Below are 25,784 nucleotides of genomic sequence, written 5' to 3' on the forward strand. Positions count from 1 at the left end.
AAAAACAAAACTACTAGGCTGCAATAATTTGGGGCAGTGGTGTATAAACCATTAAGCAGACTAAGCATGTGCTTAGGGCACCAGACCCAAAGAGGGCACCACAAAGTTGAGAAAGGAAAAAAAACCAACCAATGAAGTTTGTACAGTATGTACAAAGGAAGGGGGGCACCAAGATTTGTCAGTGCTTAGCGCACCAGGGAGCCTTAATCCTCCACTGAATTCGGGCAAAGGCAAAAAAAGGAAGTGAGACAAAAAGCCTGTACACGGGTGGTCGTCCTAATATTTGCAATAAGCCTGGGCACTAAACTTAAGATAATGCTACAAAATATCTGTCTGATTGGGCATTTTCCCATTCTCTGCTCTAAGAGCCTGGGCTCTAGCGCTAACGCACTCTGCGCTTACTCAGAAGACATACTTCTTGCCTATCGAATCTGGGAATCTATTCTCTCGATGGCCATATTTTAAGAGAGGATTGATGGCGGGGGGGAGGGGGAGGGGGGTGTCATGTCTTGTTTCTCTTCCGCTTCGTTCATTCCTCCTTCCCCCCCCCCCACTAGGCTTCGCAGATGGTTTCTCCCGGCTTCTAAAGAAAATAAATTGTCGCTGTCACGTGACACCAAGGACCCGTTGCTAGGAGACGAGTAAACGCTTGCCTCCCTAAGGTGGAATATTGGACTGTCTGGGAGAAGAGCGGGGTAAGGAGGCGGGAACCGGGGTGGCGGGAGTTTGATGGAGGGTTTGATCCCGGAGGAGAAGGGAAGACGCTCCTACCTCCCCGCTACCTCTCCCACTGGGTTTCTTTCTCGAACCGCCCCACGCGAAAAAAACTCCCCCCTCCTTCCAGGGTTTTTGCTAGCTGGGATGATCTCCAGGATCAGATCTTGTTCCTGATCCCAGGATGCTGATTCCAGTTTTCCTGTGAATCTCCATAGACACTTAGGGGATACTCTTTTTATCCGATACTTTATCCTTTAAGGATAAAGTTTATCTTTCAAGGATAAACTCTAGCCTCCAACAAACAAAATAACCAGAATTCAGTTTCAAGGGAGCCTTAAGCTCAAATTAAGATTTATGGAAGAGTAAACCTCTGGTCCCGGTGGCCCATCTAGATTTGATCTTGTAAGATTTATTTATTTTTTATTCACATTCACTATAGATTCAAGATCATTGCATCATGACAGTATCCTATAGTACCCATAATAATTAAGAAAAACAATACAGGAAGCTCAGGAACTAAAGAAATATATATGATTTATATAGTTGCCCATCTCAAAATTGAGTCAGGCATTTAACAATTATGATTGAAATTCGGGGGGGGGGGACCCCAAAAAATCATTTGTCTGCTCTCTTGATTTTTTTTTTCTTCAGTAGCCTTCAGTCATTTTTTTCCAGGACCAATTCTCTAATCCTTCCATTTCTTGTTCTGCTGTTCTTTTATCAGAGTTGCTCACCAAATACCCCAAATTCAAAATAGCTTTTATTGCCTACTAACAGTACGTATATGAATCATGACTGGAACTTCATGCTGAGGCAATTATGCCTCACAATATCAGATGCTGGTGAACAAAAACAGAGCCATTGCATCATTTCCATTTTGTATATTTCCCAAGGCATCTATCTGACATTGGCATTAAGTTACAAGTATTAAACATTTTGAGAGCATGATACCTGAAAGAACGTTTCATATAGATCATCCCAATCATATGAGAAGGGGTAGAAAAACAACCTGTAAATATTCACTTCATATCAAGCAAAAAGAGACCCTCTTGTTTTGTGGTTTCCATGTTTTCAGATGACATACAAGAAGTAGCCTGGACTGACTTTATTATTTAGTCACATCATAACTTTTAAAATACAGTATTTACTTGCTTTCTATCTACGTACGTACAAACATACATGCATGCATACATGCATACACACATACACACATATACACAGCATATATATATATATATATATATATATATATATATATATATATACACATACACAGTATACACACACATCCATATAATGTTTATCTTTTTCTTTTCCTTGGGAGGTTGCACTCAGATAATGATAAAGTATTTCTTCCTCAGAGTATTTGAGAATTATTATGAATTTGATGAACTAAACTACATTTATAGACATAATTTTTATGATGTTTTATTTCTATATTTCTATATTTCATTTTTAAAGTTTATCCACTGCTGAGCATGATATATATGAAATAATTATTCTGACAAAATAATTCCAGAACTTCAAGAATTTTAACTTATATGACATAGGTCTTTGAAGTTAGACTTTTTGAATAACACATCTCAAGAAACATTTTTTAAAGTATTGTTTAGCTTTGTATCCTATACACTACAATGTTTGTATCAACTAGACAATAGATTTCAGTACCCAAGTACAATATTATGGCTTTTTAAATATTAACACTTTTACTATGACATAATCTTCTGAAGATCAGTCTGTCACATGTAGTAATGGACTTTCATCCCATGAAGTGATCCACCAAAAGTTATGGTATAATGAACAGGAGATTGTGGAAGTTTTAATAACTGGGTAGTATAACTATAATAAATCTTCAAGTTTACTTTCCTCCTGGATTATGGACACATCCATAAAATTATTTTGGTAACAGTTCCAAAGTAGGTTGTTGCCATTACTAACAGGAAAACTAGTGACCCTCTCTGAAAAGCTTTGTTTTAAGAAACCTGTCCAAATTTGAAACTTTTCTTTCCAGGACTTTTAGCCTGATTTGCTCTTCTCCAGGACAAAAAAGCATTATTCCTTTTCATTGTTTCTTTTTTCGTTGTCAGGTGCAAAAGACCAGGTCCATGCATGCACTGTAGGTGCAATAGCTGATTTCTTGCTAAAAACTTATGCATGGGAATCTTCTCAACTAACAATCAGCACCTGGTTAGAGATAGATAAGGGTCAATAGCACTGGGAGGAAGGGGTTGGGCTTAGTTCACTTGTGGCTACATAGGAATTCTAGGCTGATCCCCCTTTTCACTCTGCCCCCAAGTTCTGCCATACTGTATACTGCATTTGTTATCTCATTGAAAGATAAGAATATTAGGAGATTTACTTGCTTTAGCTATTTCTGCTCTGCCTCTTTTTTATATTAGACTAAAAAATACACTTGCTCAGCTGCTATCAAAATTCTTAATTGCCCAAGAGTACTGTACTCTTGTAAGTAAGTATTCAAGGAACATCTTTAAAGATATTGCATCATTATTTGCCAATGAAGTCATAATCATTATCCAGGTGATTCCTACAAATAACTTACTCTTTCCCTTGGAAATTGCTAGATTAATTGGTTCTCCAGCTGTTTCCTAGTAACAAAATAGTGTAGTTTGACTGCTGAAGAAATGTGAAGTTCCTTTATCAGAAATGTTGTCTTGGATGAAGATGCTCAGAGTAGTGTTATGATCATTTCAAATAGTTTCACAAAAATAGTAAAGATAACACGCTATACTGCTCTCCCTCATATCTGATCCAGCTTTTACCATAACCTGAAGCCAAGCTTCATGTACCTTAGTAATTGACAAATTTGGGGGCAGAAAATTCTCTGAGTAATACCAGAAAAACAGTTTAACTCTTTTCTTTTGTTTGAAGTGAGCAGCATGGAGATTGTCTATGTTTATTTGAAGAAGCGCAGTGAATTTGGTCGACAATGCAACTTTTCCGATCGGGCAGCAGAGATCAACGTGGACATTCAGCCAGATCCAGTGTTAGCAACAAATTTTATTGAAAGAGACCCCATTGATACTGGAGTGCAATGTGCTCATGACATGTCAGAACATGAGGTAAATTGCTTGATCTTGAATGAGAAACTTCTACAGTATATTAGTTTCTGTTTCAAAAGAAATCATCTGACAAGATCCATGGCTAATCTCGCATGCATAATTTGTATAAGCAAGAAATATAAGGTTGTTGTTCAGCCATGCATGTAAAATTGATTGATTATATCCTATTGAGTTGTTTTTAATTCCGAGTGACCACATAGATAGATTTTCTCCATGTAAAAAGGTGATCTTTATGTATTGTAAACTCTGCCAACAGTACAATGTGGCTTTTTGTTGTTTTTTTTAAACAAAAGGATTATTCAAAGGACAGGACCAGAAAATTCTAATCCTTTATTAGGCTTCTTAATAAATAACAACATTTTGCAACATTATCATCCAGAAATATGTGTTTTTCATCCACCTTCCAACTGATATAAATGTACAGGTAATTTAATACCTTCGATTAGCCCTATCTAGGCACTTTCCAGATATTATGGTTTTCCATAATTTCCAGATATTGTAGACTAATTGTAGGATGGGATTGTAAGAGTGATGTTCTACATATGTAGAAGTGTCCATTTGGAGAATCAGTTTTCATCTAGAAACACTTTTCCAGGTGAAGATATCAGGAAGAATGGGAATGATGTAATATCTAGATTGGAACTCAATGATAAGGAAGCCACATGACTACCCTCAAAACAGCAACCTCATAAATTCTTTCTCCCTCAAGTAACTGTTACCATAAGTGTTGTGGCTATTATTCCTATAAGAAACAACCTGTGAAGATGACAAAGATTTATTTGAGAAAGTTTGAAGCTATAGAAAAGAGAAAAGATGAGAAAGTCAATGAGTTGCTTCTTTCAGTAGATATACTTGTCCTCTCCAGCATTATCTGCTGGATTTTGCCCCCTTTACAATCACTAAGAATATCTTTTAGGTCAAAATAGATTCACAATATGTAGCTTATTCTAACACAGAACTGAGAAGAGCTTCATTTGCTGAATTTATCTGCTATATATGAACAGGCACCCATAATATGGATATTGTTTGTTTTATCCACCTTGATTATTTTTATAATAACTCAAGGTAGTGAACATACCTAATACTCTTTCTTTCTCCTATTTTCCCCACAACAACAACCCTGGGAAGTGGGTTGGGCTGAGAGAGTGACTGGCCCAAAGTCACCCAATTGGCTTTCAAAGTCTAGGACAGGGGTGTCAAACTCAAGGTCCACAGGCCAGATTCGGCCTGCGGGGTGCTTAGATCTGGCCCATGGGGCTGCACTGAAAACAGCGAAGGACCGGTCCGCGGTGCCTCTGCCAGTGAAAATGGAGCTTGGGAGAGCCACACACAGCCCTTCCAAGCTCTGTTTTCGATTGCCATGGCCTTCTGCAGCCCTCTGGCAGCAAAAACCTCCCATGGTCCATTTTTGCTGGCAGAGCGCTTGGGCTGCCATAGGCGCCCCCGACATGAGTGACATCGAGCTGGCCACATCCACCCTACCCACGCCCCCACCCCCACCTGAGGTCAAACACAACCCTGATGCGGCCCTCAATGAAATTGAGTTTGACACCTCTGGTCTAGGGCAAGAATAGAATTCACAGCCTCCTAGCCTGATTCCTTAACCACTACTAGACCAAACTGCTTTGTTTACTCTCTAAAATATAGATGAGTTCCTCTTAAGACCACTGTGGCTTGAACTACAATAATTAAGAAAAAATATATTGTCCCCTCTATAGCCTTTAAACAATTGCGGTTTCACATGCTAATACGTTACCATAAAAAAACTACATTATCATCCCAAGTTTGAACAAAAGCAATCACATACGTTTTCATTGCTTTTGTATTTTCTGTTTTAGCATTAATAGTTAAGCACAATCATTGTATACTGTGCATCTATAACAGAAAAAATAGGGAAGCAAGTGCAAGATTTATTTTCATATCATTAAACTTTATGCAGTCATAGAAAAGATTAAATCCAGTCAAAGGTGGAATTTTCAGTCCTTACCATGTAAATTCTTAGAGCTGACTATGGTTTCATGGCATTTAAAGATGAGAGGAGTTGTTGTGTTGTCCCTTATATTGTGTTGTCCCATATTCCATTTTCAAATGTACATAACGCAGGACTTTAATGCATTATGAAACTACTAAAAACTGAGAAGCAAGATGATTCTGGTCTGATCATAGACCTAACCAGCTTATTAATACTATACACAAAACCACAGAGAGACACAAATAAAATTTCTCTTACAAAAGCTATAATCCTTACCATCATGCAGGTACACGCTCACTTGGAAGAACTGTTGATTTGTTTTCTTCATTAGATTCCTTTCATTCATGTGGCTGTTCATAGCCATGTACATCACATACAGTATCTCTAGAGAGAACCCCTAGTTCTGTAGCTGAATACATACTTGGCTTTTATATACTAAATTGTGCCAGATCTTATTAAGGAATCTCAGGAAATTATAGAAATAATCTTTATTGACACACGTCATGCGAAAGTCTCTGTAAACAGTTTCGGTATATTATTTTGGAAGGTCAGGTTCCAAAAAGAAGCAGCCATTTCTGGATACAAACCTGCCTATAGAATATTAGTATGTATAATAATAAGTATAAAGTAAGATGAAAGGCAGTTTTGATAATCATTGGTAAACAGATGTTTTTATATTTTTGCAATGTGTTGTATTGTTGTATCTAATATTTTCACATATTTAATAATGCATTCTTTATATACTGCTGTTCCTTCTCCAGGTATGATGCATGGAAAATCCAATGAGCCATCAAGATGTTCTACGTGCTGCAACATTTATAACTATCTCTGTAAAGCTTTGCTGTATGTGTATACTTCAAAAAGCAAGCAAAAGTACTAGCAATATACAATATGTCAGTGGTGTTAACTAACACCATTGATAATAGTTTTAGATCTGAAGCTTTTCATGATGAAATATAAAAAACAAATAACCCCAATCCAAAGATAGCTTTGACTTTCTTCCGAATTAGGTTAACACAGAAAGGTTTGAAATGGAAACCCGAGGTATTAACCACTTGGAAGGTGGCTGGCCTAAAGATGTCAACCCACTAGAAATGGAACAGACCATTCGTTTCCGGAAAAAAGTGGAAAAGGATGAGAATTATATCAATGTCATTACACAGCTTGGCAGTGTAAGCATCTTTGATTCTATTTAGTTATGTATTGGTCTATTTGAAAAAAAAACTTGAATATTGTCTTTTTTATTTTTTCTTCTTTTCCATCTTTGTTCCTGTTACATTTAACAAATAATTTCACGGTCATTCATGGATTGATTCTGTTGCTTTATTAAAATAGTTGATGGATCACTGCATCAAACAGAACAATGCCATCAATATCTATGAGGAGTATTTTGAGGAGGAGGAGACAGCAGCAGTTACCGAAGAGCCACCATCCGCAAAAACTATTAATCTTTTCAGGTAACGGCTAAAAACATGTTTTCAAATTTTGCTTTAATCCAATCAGAGAAACTGTTGCTAGAATGGTTGTTATAGCTGTTGATATCATGAAAAAAGCAGCAGACTGTTGTTCTAATATGTGTAATGGACATTAATCATATTAAATAATCTAGATAGACTCTACTTGAAGAATGCAAGTTACTTCAAATTGTTAGTTTTCTGATGCCATGCCATGCCATAAGGATATGTGAGTTGGAAATCCTTTTTACTAGCAAATAATTCAAAGCAACCAAGGAAGATATAAAATGGCAGACTGAAGACTGATTCTTCATTTATCCTTCTTCCAGCTTTTGATATAGAACTAAATAAAGTTGAAGAATCTCTGCTATTTCTTTTAAAGGTTAGAGACCCATGCTAATCTACTGTAACCAAAAAGTGACCCTATACAGATGAACAAACAGTAGCACAAGCATTTGTAAGGTCAGTTTTTATAGATGCAAGGAGCTCTCACAGATTCCAGACTGATATATTTATAGATACAGACAGCAGAATGTATGAGGGATGGAAAAATTGTGAAGAGTGAGAGATAAACCTTCCCCCAAGCTGAGCTTATTTCCTGGTGACCACATGAATTAGTTCATGTCATTCTCTTAGCAACAATATAGACCAGCTACTGCCTTCTTTCATGTTTTTTTCAATTTCCCAGTCCAGCTGGGCATTCCTGATGATTCATCCTCCAAATACTACTAGATCTGACCCCAGTTAGCTTTTCCAAGTCAGTCAAGATCAGCTAGTTGCTGCCACCCAGATGGATTATGAATGAGGCCAGAAGAAAATGAAATGTAGAAAGAACAGATAGTAACATATTAAACAGATTGACATTTGGTTGCCAACAATGGGAGCATGGATCCAGTTATATTCTTGTATTGAAATGAAAGACTAATTGACATATACAGTGTGATAACTCTGCATTATTTTAATTTAGCTCCTAGAATGCAGAGGTGAAGCTTTTGGATAACTGTACTTCAGCTGTTCTATCCTTAAACTATAATTCAGTTGTTTTGTACTATAATCTCCTAAGGAAAGTTCCCTTGTTCAAGACAATTATATTAAACTCAGTTCGTAATGTTTTCTCTTCCTGCTTTTTGAAAATTTCCATTTTGGCACCTATTTGTGCTAATTTATTGCAATAGAAAATCTCATATGTATTTATTCAATGTAGACTACAGAAAACAGTTGTTGGCAGCCTATAGAAAGTATTGAAAAAAATACATCAATATTCTTATTTTATATGGCAGCATGCTATGTTCAAGTCATGTGGTCTTAAAGTAATTAAATAATTTTTTTTCAGTGTAAGGATTTATAGGCATTTGGGACTTTAAAAAGGACATTTTTATGTATTTTTTCCCCACTGAATGTACTCCCAGGGGGTCTTTTTAAAGCATGATCTGCTATGACAGATGTATATGAAACACATTTCCCAGAGAAATGTCACAGTACAATCCATTTTAGCAAATGAATGCAGCTTAAATGTGTATTTATTTGGCTTTTATATGAAAGGGACCCAAACCCAATTAAAAGAACTGCCACTCATCTCTCTTGGCACCCTGACCGAAGCCGGAAGTTGGCCGTAGCTTATTCCAACCTTGAGTTCCAACGGAGTTCCAAAGATATGTCCTACGACTCATATATATGGGATCTTGGTAAGTGGCGAAAACACTGCTGTTATGATTTGTATACAGTATTTGTAAAAATTATACAGCTTTTTTATTTTATTTTATTTTATGTTATTCTTAATTGACTGAGCCGTTCCTTCACTACCAGAAATGTCTTCTTGTTATGGTCACCCTACCTGGTGTGAAGAAAGCAGACAGGAGGAAATATTTCTTTGTAACCAATGCTCCAAAAAGCAATAGGAGAGGCAAGGAGGGATTGGATCATCCCTCTTTCACAGCTCCATTGGAAGAAAGCAGCTTTTTAACAGGCCTGCTTAGAGGCTGATATCCCAATTTCCATATTGAGTACTTCTTTCACTTGTACAGAAATGCATGTTACTTCTCAACCAGCTAATGATTTTATGGCTGTATATACAGATAATCCTTAATTTACAACCATTTGTTTAGTGACCATCTGAAGCTACAATAACACTGAAAAAAGGTACTTATTCACCCTTATGACCACTGCAGTATCCCTGTGGTCTAGCATGTATTTATGTTGGTTACAGTGTCCCAGGGTCATGTGATCACCTTTTGTGACAAACAAAGTCAATCTCCATCCCATTCATGTTGAAGATACCATTTAAGACGCTTCTGGGTTGAAGATTAGCTGGTGACATCACTGTTTTCTGGGGGATGCCAGTGAGGGCTCCTTTCCTGTCCCCATCAAGGAGCTGGAGCAAGTGACAGGAGCTCACCCCACCATGTAGCAGCACTTGGGTCTCAAACATAGGCTTGCTAACCTCCAATCCAGCGTCCTAAACACATGAGCCACCTCACTCCTAGCAAAGTCAATGGGGAAGCCAGATTCATTTAACAATTATGTTACTAACTTAACAACTTGTAGTGATTTGCTTAACACCCATGGCAAGAAAAGTCATAAAATGGGGCAAAAGTCACCTGCCTTGCTTAGCAACAGAAATTTTCAGCTCAATTGTAGTCGTAAGTTGAGGACTACCTGTACTGTAAAAACTCATGTAATTAGCTATGCAAACCAGTCTCACCCTTTCTTTTCTGCCTTTTGAAGCACATTCATTTTCAGATGATTTTTCCCTATTTTCTTGTGCAAGCAGACTGGGGAGCAGAGGTGACTGCCTATAGCACCTAGGAAGAAAAGATGAATGTGAGAAGAGGAAGAATAAAATAGATACTTCACCCCTCATTTCATGAGAATTGGAAACTTGAGAGACAACTATGCTATGCTTGTTCCTTTTTTTCATATATCTTTTTTCTCCTTTTTGTTAGAAATCCCCAATAAACCAGATATGGTTTTCCAGCCTGCTTCGCCTCTGGTTTGCTTAGAGTACAACCCCAAAGATTCACATATCCTAATTGGAGGATGTTACAATGGACAGATCGGTAAGGGAAATCTGATACTGAATGTAAAGAAAAAATAATTTTATTCTTGGTCGATGAATTGCTGAAAACAGGATGAATTGGCCCTATTTGATGTATCTATTTCAATCCAATCCTTTACTTACATGTGGCTTTTGACTTAAAGATGCCTCCTATAATGTTTACCATATTCAACTGCAATCACATTTTACAGAATTATTGTTGATATTAGGAACAGAGAAATGATTTTACTTCATTCTTCATAGATCTCCCCACACAGTCAGTAACAGCCCAATGAGAAGGATTTCTGTCGCTTCCAGCTGCCAAAGTATATGCCATATAAGCTGCAGATAGCAAAAGTATTTCAATGCTGCATCTGCAGAAACCCAGTCTACATACATTAGAGAAGAGGAATTCTCTAATGCAAACATTTTACAATCCTCTTCTTTCCTTTGCATCTTATGGTACCTTATATTTAACTCAGGATTTTTTTCCTCTGCCATTCAAATAAGGATATTTCCTTCTGCCATTGGTTAAATGGTACATCAGTTATCAAAACAAGTATTGTCTGAAACAAAAGTAACATTCTAGGTAAAATCTTCACCTTGATCACATAAATTCCCTCCAACAGTGACAACTGTATTTTTCCCATCTTGACATATGTTTTTTTAACTTCATTCTACGTTTTGACATAGTTATTTTGAAATAATCAGATGCAATAAACTTGTATTAACATGATTTTTAAGGGAAGATAGCTGAGAGGCAGATTTAATACTGCTTTCTTTACACCCTGCTCTCTTCCTTGCCATCTTTGTTAATTTAAAATAAATTTTAACATTGATATTTATTATTTTAATATTTACTGTTTTAGCTTGTTTTACTTGGTTCCAAGCCACCTCAAGTCGCCTCTTGGCGACATGGGTGGCATATAAATTTAAGAAATAAATAACAGGATTGAGAGTGGATAGTAGAGAAGAAAGGTGAAGATCATTCCTGGAGTCTGCTCAGCTGAGCTCTTCATGCTTCATGCTATCATCACTGCTACTGATCCATCAGGCTATTTCCAACCAAAGCTGTGTGATGAGGACACTTCCAGGATTTTTCTTTCTTTGAGGAATCAGGGTGGCACAGTGCTTAGAATGCAGTACTGCAGGCTAACTCACTGCTTACTGTCAGGAGTTCGATTCTCATTGGCTCAAGGTTGACTCAGCCTTCTATCCTTCCAAGATCGGTAAAATGAGGACCCAGATTGTTGGGAGCAAAAGGCTGACTCTGTAAACCGCTTAGAGAGGGACTGTAAAGCACTGTGAAGCGGTATATACATCTAAGTGCTATTGTTATTTACTGTATTATTTACTGCAATTTTAGCTGCAATTGTTTGACTTGTAAGCCATTTTCAATTATTTTTATTTAAAAATAATTGCAATGAATAAATAAAAATGAAACACTAATGTTTCTAAATGTTTCTCAATTGTCTTTCATTATCCCTCAGCTTACTGGGACACCCGGAAAGGATCATTACCCGTGGAATTGACTGCAGTTGAGCTTAGTCATCGAGATCCTGTGTATAATGCTATCTGGCTACAGTCAAAAACAGGAACCGATTGCTTCTCAGGCTCCACTGACGGACAGGTTACAATGAAGAAAGCTAGGCATAGATCATGTGGCTTGTCACAATTACCTATAATGTAATTGGTAGTCTTTGCATCAGAAAGTAGGTGCAACAATGGTTCCAGAGCTCAGAGAAATAAGAACCACTTTGGTTTGCAATGGTTTGACTCTTCGCTCTGTTGTTTTAAAAATAGCTTGTGCACTTATTATTCATTACATAGTCTTGGCTAACTCAGTGACAAATGGCATTTGTTAATAATTTGATCCCAGTATTTGATGATAGTTTGATAAGTTACCCACAATACCAGTATCTAGGAGAATCTAGCTGATTTGTACACACCAAGAGCAGTAAATAAAGTTTCTGTGTCTTTATCCATCACAGATTTATTCAGCTATGGAACATTAAATTTTCATATAAAGCTCTGAGCTGGGAGAGTAATAGCAGAATTTAGATTTAAAGTAAAAACTAGGGTAATTGTTAAGCACATAAAATACTTTAGAATAATTGTGGTATAAAGCCAAGTTGGACATTTTAGAACATAGTTTTATACAGTCGATATTCCTTAAAGTTTAGACTGCTGAAAATGTGAATTAAAGTGTATCTATGATGATAGTCATGTAGAAAATAATTAAACCAACCTTAAAAGCAATAGGCTACAATAATTTCAGCTTCCAACCTAGTTCTGGATGGTAAAATTGAATAGATCAATAAATAGGTACAGGATAGCAAACAATTCTCATGCAATCACATTGTTGCTGACTCAGTTTAAACTATCCACATAAACATGGGGCAATTTAAGAAATCTAATAGCAATTAACATGCATTTCTCTTTGGCCAGGTTTTGTGGTGGGACATTCGTAAACTATCTGAGCCCACTGAGACACTTGTTATGGATATCAGTAGAAAAGGCAACCTAGAAAATGCTTTAGGAGCCATTGCATTGGAATTTGAGCCAACAATGGTAAGTATTTATTGGATATTCTCTATGTTTCCTCTAAAATCTTTCATTGGTTCTGTTCTTAGGTTTTGGATGCCGGTAGAACATCCATCATAATTCCTAGTTCGTAGTAAAAGCGTAGATGACTAGAACAGGAAAGATATATATATATATCGTTCTTGAGTGAAATTGCAATAATGAACGCTCTATTCTTTTTTCCTTTGAAAAAAAATTGAATTAAGATGGCATCAAAAGAAACTAAAATTATATAAACTGGTCATGGAAAATCATGATTTTGTAATAAGGAATATTGTGTTCATAATAAAGAATAGCAGGTACTCAATAAAGAATATTGTGTAATCTTGCAAAGCAAGATTAATCAAAAGAAGCATTGCAATCTAGTTTGGTTTCTCTTTGGTTTCCAAACCCTCCTCATTCAATTTCCCTTGTTCAGACTGTGATACAACTAAAAATAACATAAGGGCATGATAGAACAATGCACCAATGAACTGGTATGGATTGCTTATGAGAGAAATATTGCAATGCTAAGGCTTTCAAAGTTATTGAAGGAAGATAAAATTATACTTGCATTTTTAATATTCTATTAAACTAACACTGTATTGGAGTCCTACAAAACAATATGAAAAAGGTAATTTCACAGTGTTAACACACCATTAAACATAATTTAGCAACAGCAATGTAAATTCTTCTTAATATTTTTTTCTGTCTGTTAGTATTGTATAGTCCAATATATTGTAGCAAATGTAGTATTCATCCATGGTCAGATGGAGGTATTATAAATTAAAATATATTTCACTTGCTCATTTTAATTATAAAGAAAGGCAGATATGTTATCTTCAGACTTCAAAATATATATTTCTCTGATTAAATATTATCTCCCAAATCCTGACATGAATATAATGTTAGATATAAATGCCTTATTCTCCAATGTGTAAATAGTATGTATATAGAACATCAAGGGTTAACTTATTCCTTATTTCTTAATGTATTCATGACTCACCACTCCTACTTATAGCTCCACCCATTGTATATATAAGGAGCCACCTTCACCCCTTTTCCTTGCTTCTATCTGTGAATATTCAGTGAATATAGAATGCCTATTGTAAATAAAAGGATATATATTTAAACCTTTAACATTTAATGATATTATTGAGTCTGATCCTAAATTTCGCAACAATCTGGTAGCAGAGGATGGTTAATTGACTCAATAAAAGAAAAAAGAATTAAAATGTCCAAGAAAGATAGACCCAACACCAGGGCCTACAGCAAAGAAATGGAAACAGAACAAGAAATAATCAACGAATCGACAAATGCAATCTCAAGAGAAACCGAAGAGTACACTACTGAAGATGAAGAAGTAATAGATGAGAATGATGACCAGGAGGAAACCGAAATAGAGAATAACGAACTCAGGTCAGAAATATTAAAACTATTAAAAAGCCAAAAGAATGATGAAAACCTCATCGCGAACCTCCAAGAAATGCTGAGGACCAGCGGAGCAGCGAGAGGAAAAAACGTCGCCAATGAGAAGTCTAAAGAACCAAAAATTGTGAGTAATATGACTACAGAAGAGATCGTTAAAAGGAAGAAGAGATGTGATCCCGCGCGAAATTTTGAATGGCAGCCATCTTGGTTCCAACAGACCTCCAAGATGAGCGAAGCAGAACCAATCAAAATGCTCAGTTCAAAATCTCTGGCGCGAAATACGTTATCAGACAATGAAAATGAGAAGGAGGATTCAAAATCCTCAGAAAAATCTGAATCGGAGAGTGAAGATGATTCAACAAAGTCCCAAACAAAGTCTGCGATGAAAACGCTTTTTGCTGCATTTGGGCCAAAACTGAAAATCATCAAAGAATCACCAAAGAAGCAAACGAACAAACCGATGCTTCGAGACCTGCATGCCTCCACCCTAACTTCAAGAACGACGACACCAGAACCCAGAGAACCTTGCCGATTCCGCCCTACACCTAAGACTGAAGCAAGTGACAGCGCTCACAAAAGAAGGAGAAGAGCAGCCACCGTCACCAGGACTCCAAAGACCGAGCCAGAGACCGACTCGTCTGAAGAGGAGCGGGACGAGCGAACCAGCCAGGAGAGAACCTTCCACGACGACGCCAAAGGAGAAATGGACAACGCGCATGCGCGAAGTCTTGCTGATGATCCGGGAAGATTTGAATTGATAAGAGAACCGCGCAGACTCGTTGCAGACATCCCCACGCCGTTTTGCAACTTTCTACATCTACAAGACCACGGACTGCCTCAGGTTGTAAGTAACGGACAAAATAATGTGGGGAACTTACCCAGTGACTTCCCAAAGCTAAGGGTTGACGGTATTAACTTACAAGAATGGTACCAGCAGCTCCAGGTCGTTTTTATGAAAGAGAATCTGTTATTCTTTATCACTAGTCCCCCAAGAAGACCTTGGACTTTGAAAATAGATTGTTTACACCATAAAGCTTTTTTCTTAATAATAGCTAGTGTATGTCCTGCAATGTATTATAGCATCAAATCAAACCTGACTGTTTCAGAAATTATTCAATGCATGTTTAATTTGTTTCACAGTGACAGTGTAGCTACTACTACAAGAATGTCTAAAGATTTCTTTTCATCTAGAGTGAAACCAGGGGTTTCTATAAGTGAGCATTTAATTTCTTTAAACAAAATAAGGGCTGAACTGCATATGAGGGGGGAAGTGATCTCAGACCAAACAATGAAAAGTGTTATTATTAACTCACTTGATTCATCATGGGACAATTTTATGTCACACTTAGACACTATTAACCTAGGATATTTATCCATAGAAAGCTTATCCAACAAATTGATAGCAGAAGACAATTCAAGAAAAAATCGTTCTAGCAATCACGTAGAACACAAACCTTTTAGGAAAGTAGCTTTCCAAGAAAAATATAATGAGGCATATAAATGTTATAATTGTGGATCCAAGGAACACAATAGAAGAGATTGCCCCAGATTCTCAAAAGAAAAACATAGATCAGAATACATGAACAGACACAGTTATAGACATTCTTCCATAGATAGACATAGACATAGAAGTCCACCAAATTATAGAGAAAATAGAGGGGGCAGAGAAAATTCAAAAGACAGAAAATCAGGTTCACTGAATGGACTAAATAAACAAGACAACACAAAAATACAACAAAATGAGAACAATAATTGGCTTATTGATTCTGGAGCAACAAATCACACCACTAATAACAAAAATATATTGTCTTCTTTTACAGAAGATAAATTTGTGATAAAGGTAGCTAACCAAGATAAGGTTCAAGTATTAGGCAGAGGGAATGTAACTTTGCCTGGTCTAGGAAAAATAGAGGGGGTATTGTTAATACCTGAAATACCTCATAATATTTTAAGTGCCATAAAACTAAGTAGAGACTCTGACATTAATATAACTTTCTCAAAGGGAAAAGCAACTTTGGAGAAAAATAAAAGTAATATAGGTACTGTGATGATTAAAGGAGGTCTACCTTACCTAATAACAAAAGAAGAATGGTTACACAATATTGATTCAAATGTAGAAGACTGTGTAGAAATAGATGATGAAAATGTTAGCAACAGTGACAATGATGAATGTAAAATATCTAGTGATCATACTGATACACACCATATAGAAAAACCAAAAATAGGTAAGCCAATCCATGATGAGTGTGCTCATATCTTACATAGGAAGTTAGGACATGCCAGCTTTCCTGTAGTACAAAAAATGATTGAACATGCAGAAGGTGTCAAAATAAAAAATTGTGAAAACTATTTAGAATGCTCAGTATGTAAATCTACAAAACTGAAAACTAGTCCCAGACCAAGAAAATCTACTAGATCAACTAACAAAATTTTTGACTTAGTACACATGGACCTAGTAGGCCCACTAACCCCATCAATTAATTATAGGAAACGTTATTTCCTGACAATAGTGGATGATTATAGTCGTTATGGATTTGTTTATACACTGAAACACAAAGATGAAACTTTTCAAAAATTTAAGGAATTTTATAAACGCATAGAAACGCAACATAATACCAGAATAAAACAAATTATGACAGATAGGGGATGTGAATTCATGTCCAAAGAATTCTCCCAATGGTTAAAAGATAGGGGAATGCTACATTACACGTCCAGTCCATTTTCTGCGTTCCAAAATGGAATTGCAGAGAGAAAGAATTCCACGTTACAAACCATGATTAGATGCACATTAGAGGATGCCGGCTTAAGCAAACAATTTTGGTCAGAAGCCTTACATTATTCAAATTACACACAAAATAGAACCTGGTCCAGTGTTATAAATAAAACACCATACGAAGTAATGTATAATAGAAAACCAAAATTAGCACATATGCACATCTTTGGAGTCACTGCAGACGTACACATACCTAAACAGTTAAGAAGAAAGGGAGAAAATGTATCCAGGAGACTTAGGTTCATGGGATACGAAACTGGTACTAAAGGATATAGATTCATTGATAGCAACAACAAATTTATAGTTTCCAGAACGGCCGTGTTCCATGAACAGGCCAATTGGTCCAAACTACATCTTAATGAGATATTCCCAAATAAACATAAAGAAACAAGATATCATGAAGAAAGAACTGTAGATAAACAAAATATCAACAAACAAACAAACAAAACAAAAACCTGGACAAATAGTCAACACAAAATAAAGACTGATACACTAACAAAAAAGGAAGCAAGATATATGCATGATAACAATAGCAAACCTGAAAGAATTATTAGGAACAACAGGAATAAGATGCCAAATAAATATAAGGACTACGTAATGCATATGGATGATGAACCCATAACACCTAATACATACGAAGAAGTACTAAAACTTCCTCGTGAAGAAAAAGAAAAATGGGAACTAGCCATGGAAAAAGAAATGAAAAGTTTGCGAGGATTAAATGTATTTACACCTACAACTGCACCTAAGGACAAAACAATTATTGGTACCAGGTGGATATATAAAATTAAAAACCTGGAAGAAGGTAATACCCTGTACAAAGCTAGGTTAGTTGCCCAAGGTTATGCACAAAAGTATCCAGAGGACTACACTGACACATATTCCCCCACTGTAAGAACAGAGAGTGTCAAAACAGCTCTAGTGGTAGCATCAGCACTCAATCTTGATGTATTCCAATATGACATACAGACTGCGTACCTACACGCAAAGCTAGACAAGGAAATATATGTGAGGGCCCCCCACAGCCAATACACCAACAAAAATGAAATTTGGTTATTAAACAAAAGTCTATATGGATTAAAACAATCCGGTAAAAGATGGTATGATTGTCTAGTAGAAGTACTTAAAACCATGGATTTCAATGCTACATCTGCTGATAATTGTTTTTTTGTCAAAAGGAGTAATGACAATATTGAATTTGTATTGATTTATGTTGATGACATTTTGTATATTGGAAAGCATAAAGAAAGAAGGGAAACTTTTGTAAACAAATTAAATGAACATTTTTCACTGAAATCATTAGGGAAAGTGAACAAATATCTTGGTGTACAAATTAACAAAACTAGAAAAGGATTCAAACTTAATCAAAAAGATAAGATTATAGAACTTTTGAACAAATGTAACTTAACCAATGCTAAACCCTGTGATACTCCTATGCAGACTGACTTTCTCAGAAATACTAATGAATCATCTCCTGAATTTAAGGACAATACCTTTTATAGGTCAATCATAGGTTCACTTCTTTATATATCAAATTGGACTAGACCAGATATAGCCTTACCACTCAATTTACTGTCCAGATATGTCAGCAAGCCAACTATGTATCACTGGGAAGCTGTCAAAAGAATTTTAAGATATCTGAAAAATACATTAGATTTTTGTCTAATATTAGAACCTAGTGATAATAATGAACCAAAACTTGTATGTTACGCTGATGCGGATTGGGCCGGAGATACATCCTGTAGAAAAAGTACATCAGGTTATATTTTCTTTTTAAATAACTGTCCAGTTTATTGGTATACCGGCAAACAAGAACTAGTAGCCACTTCAACAACAGAAGCAGAATATGTTTGCTTATCCAAAGCTGCGAATAACCTTGTATGGTTTAATGATTTGATTTCAGATGTTTGGAAAAAGCCCGCTTTACCTTTTGTTATGAATGAAGACAACAAAGCAGCTATTGAAATATCTAGATCAGATGCCATTGGACAAAGGTCCAGACACATAGATATAAAGTTTAAACATGTAAGACAATTGTCTCAAGACGGATTTATAAGAGCAATACACTGTGATACTTCAGAACAAGTGGCTGACATATTGACAAAGCCTTTACCTTCTAAACAGCATAAATATTTAACTTCCAAGTTAAATGTATTGTATTGTCCCGAATCTGAATGTAATTGGTGTTGTATAACTAATCGGCATTTAGAGGGGGATTTGTTAGATATAAATGCCTTATTCTCCAATGTGTAAATAGTATGTATATAGAACATCAAGGGTTAACTTATTCCTTATTTCTTAATGTATTCATGACTCACCACTCCTACTTATAGCTCCACCCATTGTATATATAAGGAGCCACCTTCACCCCTTTTCCTTGCTTCTATCTGTGAATATTCAGTGAATATAGAATGCCTATTGTAAATAAAAGGATATATATTTAAACCTTTAACATTTAATGATATTATTGAGTCTGATCCTAAATTTCGCAACATATAAACCACATGCTTTTATTTATGATACATTGCTCTGAACTTGCTGCTCAGTAAACAAAAACACGATATGGAGTCTTTACAGCAATCTCTGTTTTAGATGTAGACTTTGCAAGTTCATTTAAATAAATCTCCAATTCAGGCCTCATCTCAACTTTATTTTATTCAGATCCCGCAAGATTCTGTCTTCTAGCACCCTTGACTTCCAGTAAATCTAAGCATCTGTATGGTCCAGTCTTTACTCAATCCACAACCTCTCAGGCAGTGGTGAAATGCAAATTTTTTTACTACCAGTTCTGTGGGTGTGGGTTGGTGGGCATGGTGTGATGTGGCTTGGTGGGCCTGGTAGGGGAAGGATACTGCAAAATCTCCATTCCCATCCCACTCCAGGGGAAGGATACTGCAAAATCTCCATTCCCATCCCACTCTGGGGCCAGTCAGAGGTGGTATTTGCCGGTTCCCCAAACTACTCAAAATTTCCGCTATTGGTTCTCCAGAACCTGTCAGAATCTGCTGATTTTTACCCCCTACTCTCACAAGTCCTTCCCACAAGTTTTTTGTTTACAGCATCAGAAACTAAGGATAGCAATATGTGTACTAATATCTTAAAGCTCAATAGAAAAATGTTTTCACTATAAATGAACTATGAAATACCTTATAATATTTTAAGGTTTTAAAGAATGTATTAGAATATATTAGCAGTATGATATAATAGCCGGTTATCTGAAATTTTAATTATCCATCAATATCTCATTGCTTATATTGGTTTTTTATATATCATTGTTATAAATGTTAATATTTTTTAATTTTGTCCTTTTATTAGTATTGTTTTTTATTTCCTTTTTTGACTTTTTTAATTATAATACCTATTAAGTAAAAAAAATGCATGAAATAATGGATCTTAAAATCTGGAATAATTTCCTATCAAGAACTAAACAGAGCATTCTTCCCATACAGAAAGAAAAACTGTACAGCTAGTCCTTGACTTGCAACAATTCACCTAGTGACCATTCAAAGTTACAATGGCATGGAAAAAAGTGACTTATGACCATTTTTCACACTTATGACCATTACAGCATCCCCATGATCACCGATTTACATTCGGATGCTTGACAACCGACTCACATTTATGATGGTTGCAGTGTCCCGGAATCATATGATCACCTTTTGCAGCCTCCTGAGAAGAAAATTCAATGGGGAAACCAGATTCACTTAACAATCATGTTACTAATTTAACATCTGCAGCGATTCGCTTAACAAATGTGGCAAGAAAAGTTGTAAAATGGGGCAAAACTCGCTCAGCAAATTTCTCAATTAGCAACCTAAATTTTGGGCTCAATCATCATTGTAAGTTGAGGACTACCTGTAATTCTGTAATTCAGAAATGTTGTGCTGTTTTCCTTTTTTCTAGAAATATAATACATAAACTATAATAAACCCAGGACACGACAACCATTATAAATACATGCCAGTCGCCAAACATCCTAATTTTTAATCACATACTGTGGACATCCTGCCACAGTCTTAAGTGCGAGGACCAGTTGTAAGTCACTTTTTTCAGTGCTGCTGTAACTTTGTAAACCAATGCTTGTAAGTCAAAGTCTACCTGTATAAAAGAGGGAAATGCCTTTTGGAGATGAAACCCATAGCAGCAAAAGTGTTTAGGTAATATGGAGAATGAATGAAATATCAATTTAAAAACATGCAGTTAGACCTACAATTTATTTTAATGGCATGGTTATGAATATTTTGTAGTATATCTTGACAGCCACGGTGTCAAGTTGTTAGGGCTTTATTGGGAGAGTTGACAAGTTCTGAAGAACCTTGACCGAATGAGTGGACATTAGTGCATAACTGCCTTCCTCTTTCAAAAAAAAAATGTGCATAGAAATATTTATTATAACTGAAAACTCAGCTCATACTCCAGAGGGCCTTCTGTTCAAACATGCCTGTATACCATCACATTATCTAACTTCCCTTTTTGAAGTCTGCAGATGAAGGTTGAAAACTGCATAGTGGGTACCAGTGGAATTCTTTATCCTGCAAATCCAATTGGCAACGTATTGCTCATTTCCATGTTGGCAAACACACTTTTTAAACACCATGTTAAATCTCATTCCAAAGAGACTGCTACTTGAGGTGTGGGGAGGGAGACCAGTGATAATTTACCAGGGAGCTAATTGCTGTGGCCTTATCGCTATAGCCAGTAGGAACAGGTCTCGATAAACATCATTTTTCTTTTTTGTTACATGGTCAAGCAAGTCCCTAATCAAGGTGAATGTAGTTTTCTGAGAAATGGTAGGGTGGCTAAATTGATAAGGACATCACTGTCCATCACACTTGTGGTCTTATTTTCTCTCTCTTTCTCTCTGTCAAATACACACACACACACACACACACACACACACACACACACACACATACACGGATGAGCACACATACAAGCTCCAGATCTAACATCAGAGCTTTGAAATAAAGTAAGTTCATACAAAGTTCATAAAAGCAGCAGGTTTCTTTTCCCCTGCATTGAAAAAAATATTAACACATACACAATCCATGCTTTGCTGGAGAATTATAAACTGACTATTTAGGGTAACAGACATAATTTCTCGAATCATGTTTGCTTCTAAAGTATGAACTTTATTTCATATTATTCTTTGAACTTGTTTTTCAATGTCACAGAGCTTGTCTTTCATATTAAATGGTTATTGCTGTACCCTGTTGTGAAGGTATCAAAATATTGTGGCCAATGCAGGTGAGAACATAACATAAACACAGGTGCTAATTATGTGTACATCCTGTTTGTACACCACATGATGACCAGCTAAAATAAAATCATAAGTCATTTTGAATATTATGAATGCCATGTTTAGACTTTGTTAATAAATTCTGCAGCACTGTTTCTGAAAATAATACTATCCCTGTCTTTCTTCTCCATATGTATCACTGGTGAGCAGACTAGATGGGTAGATTGTTCCTTTTTAGGAAGTTTTGTTTGTCAAGCAAATAGAAGTTCCAAACATGTAAAGTAATTTGTAACTTTTCATTGGCCTTCCACAGCCAACCAAATTCATGGTGGGAACAGAGCAAGGGATTGTAATTTCTTGTAACCGCAAGGCAAAGACACCTGCTGAAAAAATTGTCTGCACGTTCAGTGGCCACCACGGCCCCATCTATTCTCTGTCAAGAAATCCTTTCTACCCCAAGAACTTTATGACTGTTGGAGATTGGACAGCACGCATTTGGTCGGAAGAGAGCAAAGAATCATGCATCATGTGGACTAAGTAGGTAACTCTGCAAAGCCATTATTTTTAATTTAATTTATTTATAGTTCATATTTCTTAACCGCCTATCTTCCTAGGAGAAGGACTCTGGATGCCCAGAGTACAATTTAATCAGTAAAATTATACATTACAATCAGAATAATTTAGGATTAATTTTTTAAAAAATTATAAAACATTTTTAAAAAATTAAAAGATGAAGAATTTCAAGATAGGGGATTAGAATACAGGTGAATTGGGGGGGGAGGTATTCTTGTAGAGCCAACCAGTCCCATGGTTGTTTGGGCCCCTGTGTCCCCCACGCAAGACTACACAGCCAAGTTTTGACCCCTTTGCAGAAGGCCAAGAAATTGGGGGCTTTCCTCTCCTCTGAGAGCAAGGTATTCCACAATGCAGGGGCAGCAGCATAAAAGGCCCTCTTCCTAGACCCTGCCAATAATACTGATAACAGAAAACAAAAGGCAGGTAAAATATTTGTTTCACATACTTTCTATAAGAATATCAAAGAGGTCTTAACATTTTATTATTGCATAGGTTTTTGTGGATCCCAGCCCATCTGATAAAATGGATTGAAATTCATTCTCAAAAACATATGCAATGATACATTTTTTTAATCACAAAGGTGTTATTAGCATCTTCATGTCTGAATGCGTTTCATATAAAATGTAATGTGATATTAAATGAAAAGTAAAGTGGGGAACTGCTTGCACTGAAGAGCAAAGTGAAGTAGTTCTTACATTTTATTTATTTATCTAATGTATAGAGCTGCCCATTTCACGTCCAAGTGACACTGGGCAGCATACAACAAAGCTAAAACAATAAATATCTAAAATAATTATCATCAATAAGTATTAAAAGCATTTAAAAACTATAAAAACAGTTAAACAGGAATAACAAATGGAGGATGTCCGTAGTAATGCAGCCACCTCATTAGTTCTCCATCCTTTGGGGTTTCTAAGTCAGTTACAGTAACAATAACAGAGTTGGAAGGGACCTTGAAGGTCATCTAGTCCAACCCCCTGCTCACGCAGGAGACCTGTACTAGGGATTCAAACCACCGAACTGCCGACCTTTCTGATCGACAAGCTCAATGTTTTAGCCACTGATGGCATAACTTTGTTTTACATACATTCCTATTTAAAGGGAAGAAGGCATATTCCAGAGGAATTACGTGGAGGTTCAAAGCAAAGTATCCATCTTAATCCATGTAGCAATGAAGAAACTATTTTTAAAAAAATAGCCAATTTTGAGTTTCACTTGAAAATTCTTCATGGGTAGGAAACGGAACAGTGAGACCGGCAATTAAACTTAGATGGATTCTATCTGCCAAGTTAGATTTAAATAAAGAAATGCTTCTTTAAGTTAAAAATCACAAGCATGTGTTACAATAACAAAGTGAAATCTGCAAAAATAATTAACACATTAATTGGAGTGAGAAAAGAGCTGGTAAAGAAGAGATAATTTCTATGTCTCACATTCCCTAATTTCTTTCTATTTCTGATACATTCTGCTTTTTCAGTACTCCCACTCCTCATCCTGTATTACAGTAACTAAAAAGAAGAAGGTCCTGTGTTAGCAGATGGTAGGTTGGGAGGAAAAAAATCATATTGCTTTTTTTTTTTCACTGTCCCAAAACAGCTTCCCTTTTGTCTGGGCAGTAGTCATATAATCCTAATTTTTTTATCAGAGTACATTCTGGGCTCAGAGCCATCAGAAGTCTCCAACTTTGTAACTTCTTCACACTGGTCCATTGTCTCATAGGTTGACTGAAGCCTAATCCCTATGGCAACCATTTTTTAATCCTCTGTTTAGAAACCAGAAGTCCAGGCTGAGGGGGGGGGTGGGGGGGAAGGCCTTCCTTCCAAATCAAAGCTAACCATTTTGTTGAGTTCATGAATTGAAACGCGGCTTGAAATGCTTTGGATTTCAAAGTTTTACAACTATTTGATCAGAAATGTTTTTGTTTGCTGAAAACACAGGGAAGGCTATTGTTTTATATACATTTCAACACTTCCAAATAAGAAGAACTATGACGGCAGTAATGGTTTGCCCTTTTATCCAAACCTCACTCCCCTCTACCCCCACTTGGTATTACAGAATTTATTGGTTGATTGTTATTTAGCATGTTCTGCCTCATTCTCTTTCTCACTTTTGTCATATCCACACACATAGATGATATACATATGCACATACCACATGTATGGTTGGTTAGATGAAAGGATGAATGAATAGAATATCTTCCTCTTTTCTCCTGGAAAATAGATGACACCCAAGCCTGCATGCTTTTTGTAAACAAGTTTAAGCCTTCTTGTTTAAATGTGCGTTTTGGCTGATAGTTGACTTTTGTTACAAATTTTACCCTTTTAATTTTTACACTATATATTTTATCTTGCCATTACTACAGGGTCTCTTAGGATTAAGGAGGACTATAAATATTGGAAATAAAGAAATTTCTATAAAAGTATTTAGTACAGGTAATGCTCAATTTACGACCACAATTGAATCCAAAATTTCTGTTGCTAAGCAAGACATTTGTTAAGTGAATTTTGACCCATTTTACGACCTTCCTTGCCACAGTTGTTAAGTGAATCTGGCTTCCCCAATGACTTTGCTTGTCAGACTGTCACAAAAGGTGAGCATATAAATCTTGAGACACTGCAAAAATCATGAGTAAATTGTCAAGTGTCTGAATTTTGATCACGTGACCATGGGGATCCTGCAACGGTCATTAAGTGTGAGAAATGGTCATAAGTCACTTTTTTCAGTGCCTTTGTAACTTCAAATGGTCACTAAATGAACTGTTCTAAGTCAAGGACAATATGCAGGTATTTCAAGTTCAGACCTCAACATTTACAAGTAGGATTCATGTACTTTGTACAAAAGGACTTACAAATTGCAGCTATCTTAAATGAATCCTTTGTAATAGAAGAGAATAAACATTTACTTATTTAGAGTATTTCTAGGCCATCTTTCAAAGTAGGATCTTCA

General features: G+C 36.2%; 1 protein-coding gene across 1 annotated transcript in view; it reads left to right on the forward strand.

The window, feature by feature from the left end:
• The first annotated feature begins 491 nt into the window (after positions 1-491).
• The window catches only part of DNAI2 (dynein axonemal intermediate chain 2), a 33,025-nt gene continuing 7,732 nt past the window's right edge, over positions 492-25,784 (forward strand). The window contains exons 1-9 of the mRNA XM_087887047.1: positions 492-695; positions 3,607-3,797; positions 6,780-6,941; positions 7,105-7,226; positions 8,766-8,908; positions 10,166-10,279; positions 11,748-11,887; positions 12,706-12,828; positions 22,576-22,799. Coding sequence (XP_087743173.1) covers positions 3,615-3,797; positions 6,780-6,941; positions 7,105-7,226; positions 8,766-8,908; positions 10,166-10,279; positions 11,748-11,887; positions 12,706-12,828; positions 22,576-22,799 — 1,211 coding nt within the window. The 5' untranslated portion in view covers positions 492-695; positions 3,607-3,614. The remainder of the gene's footprint in view (positions 696-3,606; positions 3,798-6,779; positions 6,942-7,104; positions 7,227-8,765; positions 8,909-10,165; positions 10,280-11,747; positions 11,888-12,705; positions 12,829-22,575; positions 22,800-25,784) is intronic.

This window comes from Pantherophis guttatus, chromosome 2 (genome assembly GCF_059756535.1).
Source record: "Pantherophis guttatus breed Tessera chromosome 2, ASM5975653v1, whole genome shotgun sequence".
Classification (NCBI taxonomy): domain Eukaryota; kingdom Metazoa; phylum Chordata; class Lepidosauria; order Squamata; family Colubridae; genus Pantherophis; species Pantherophis guttatus.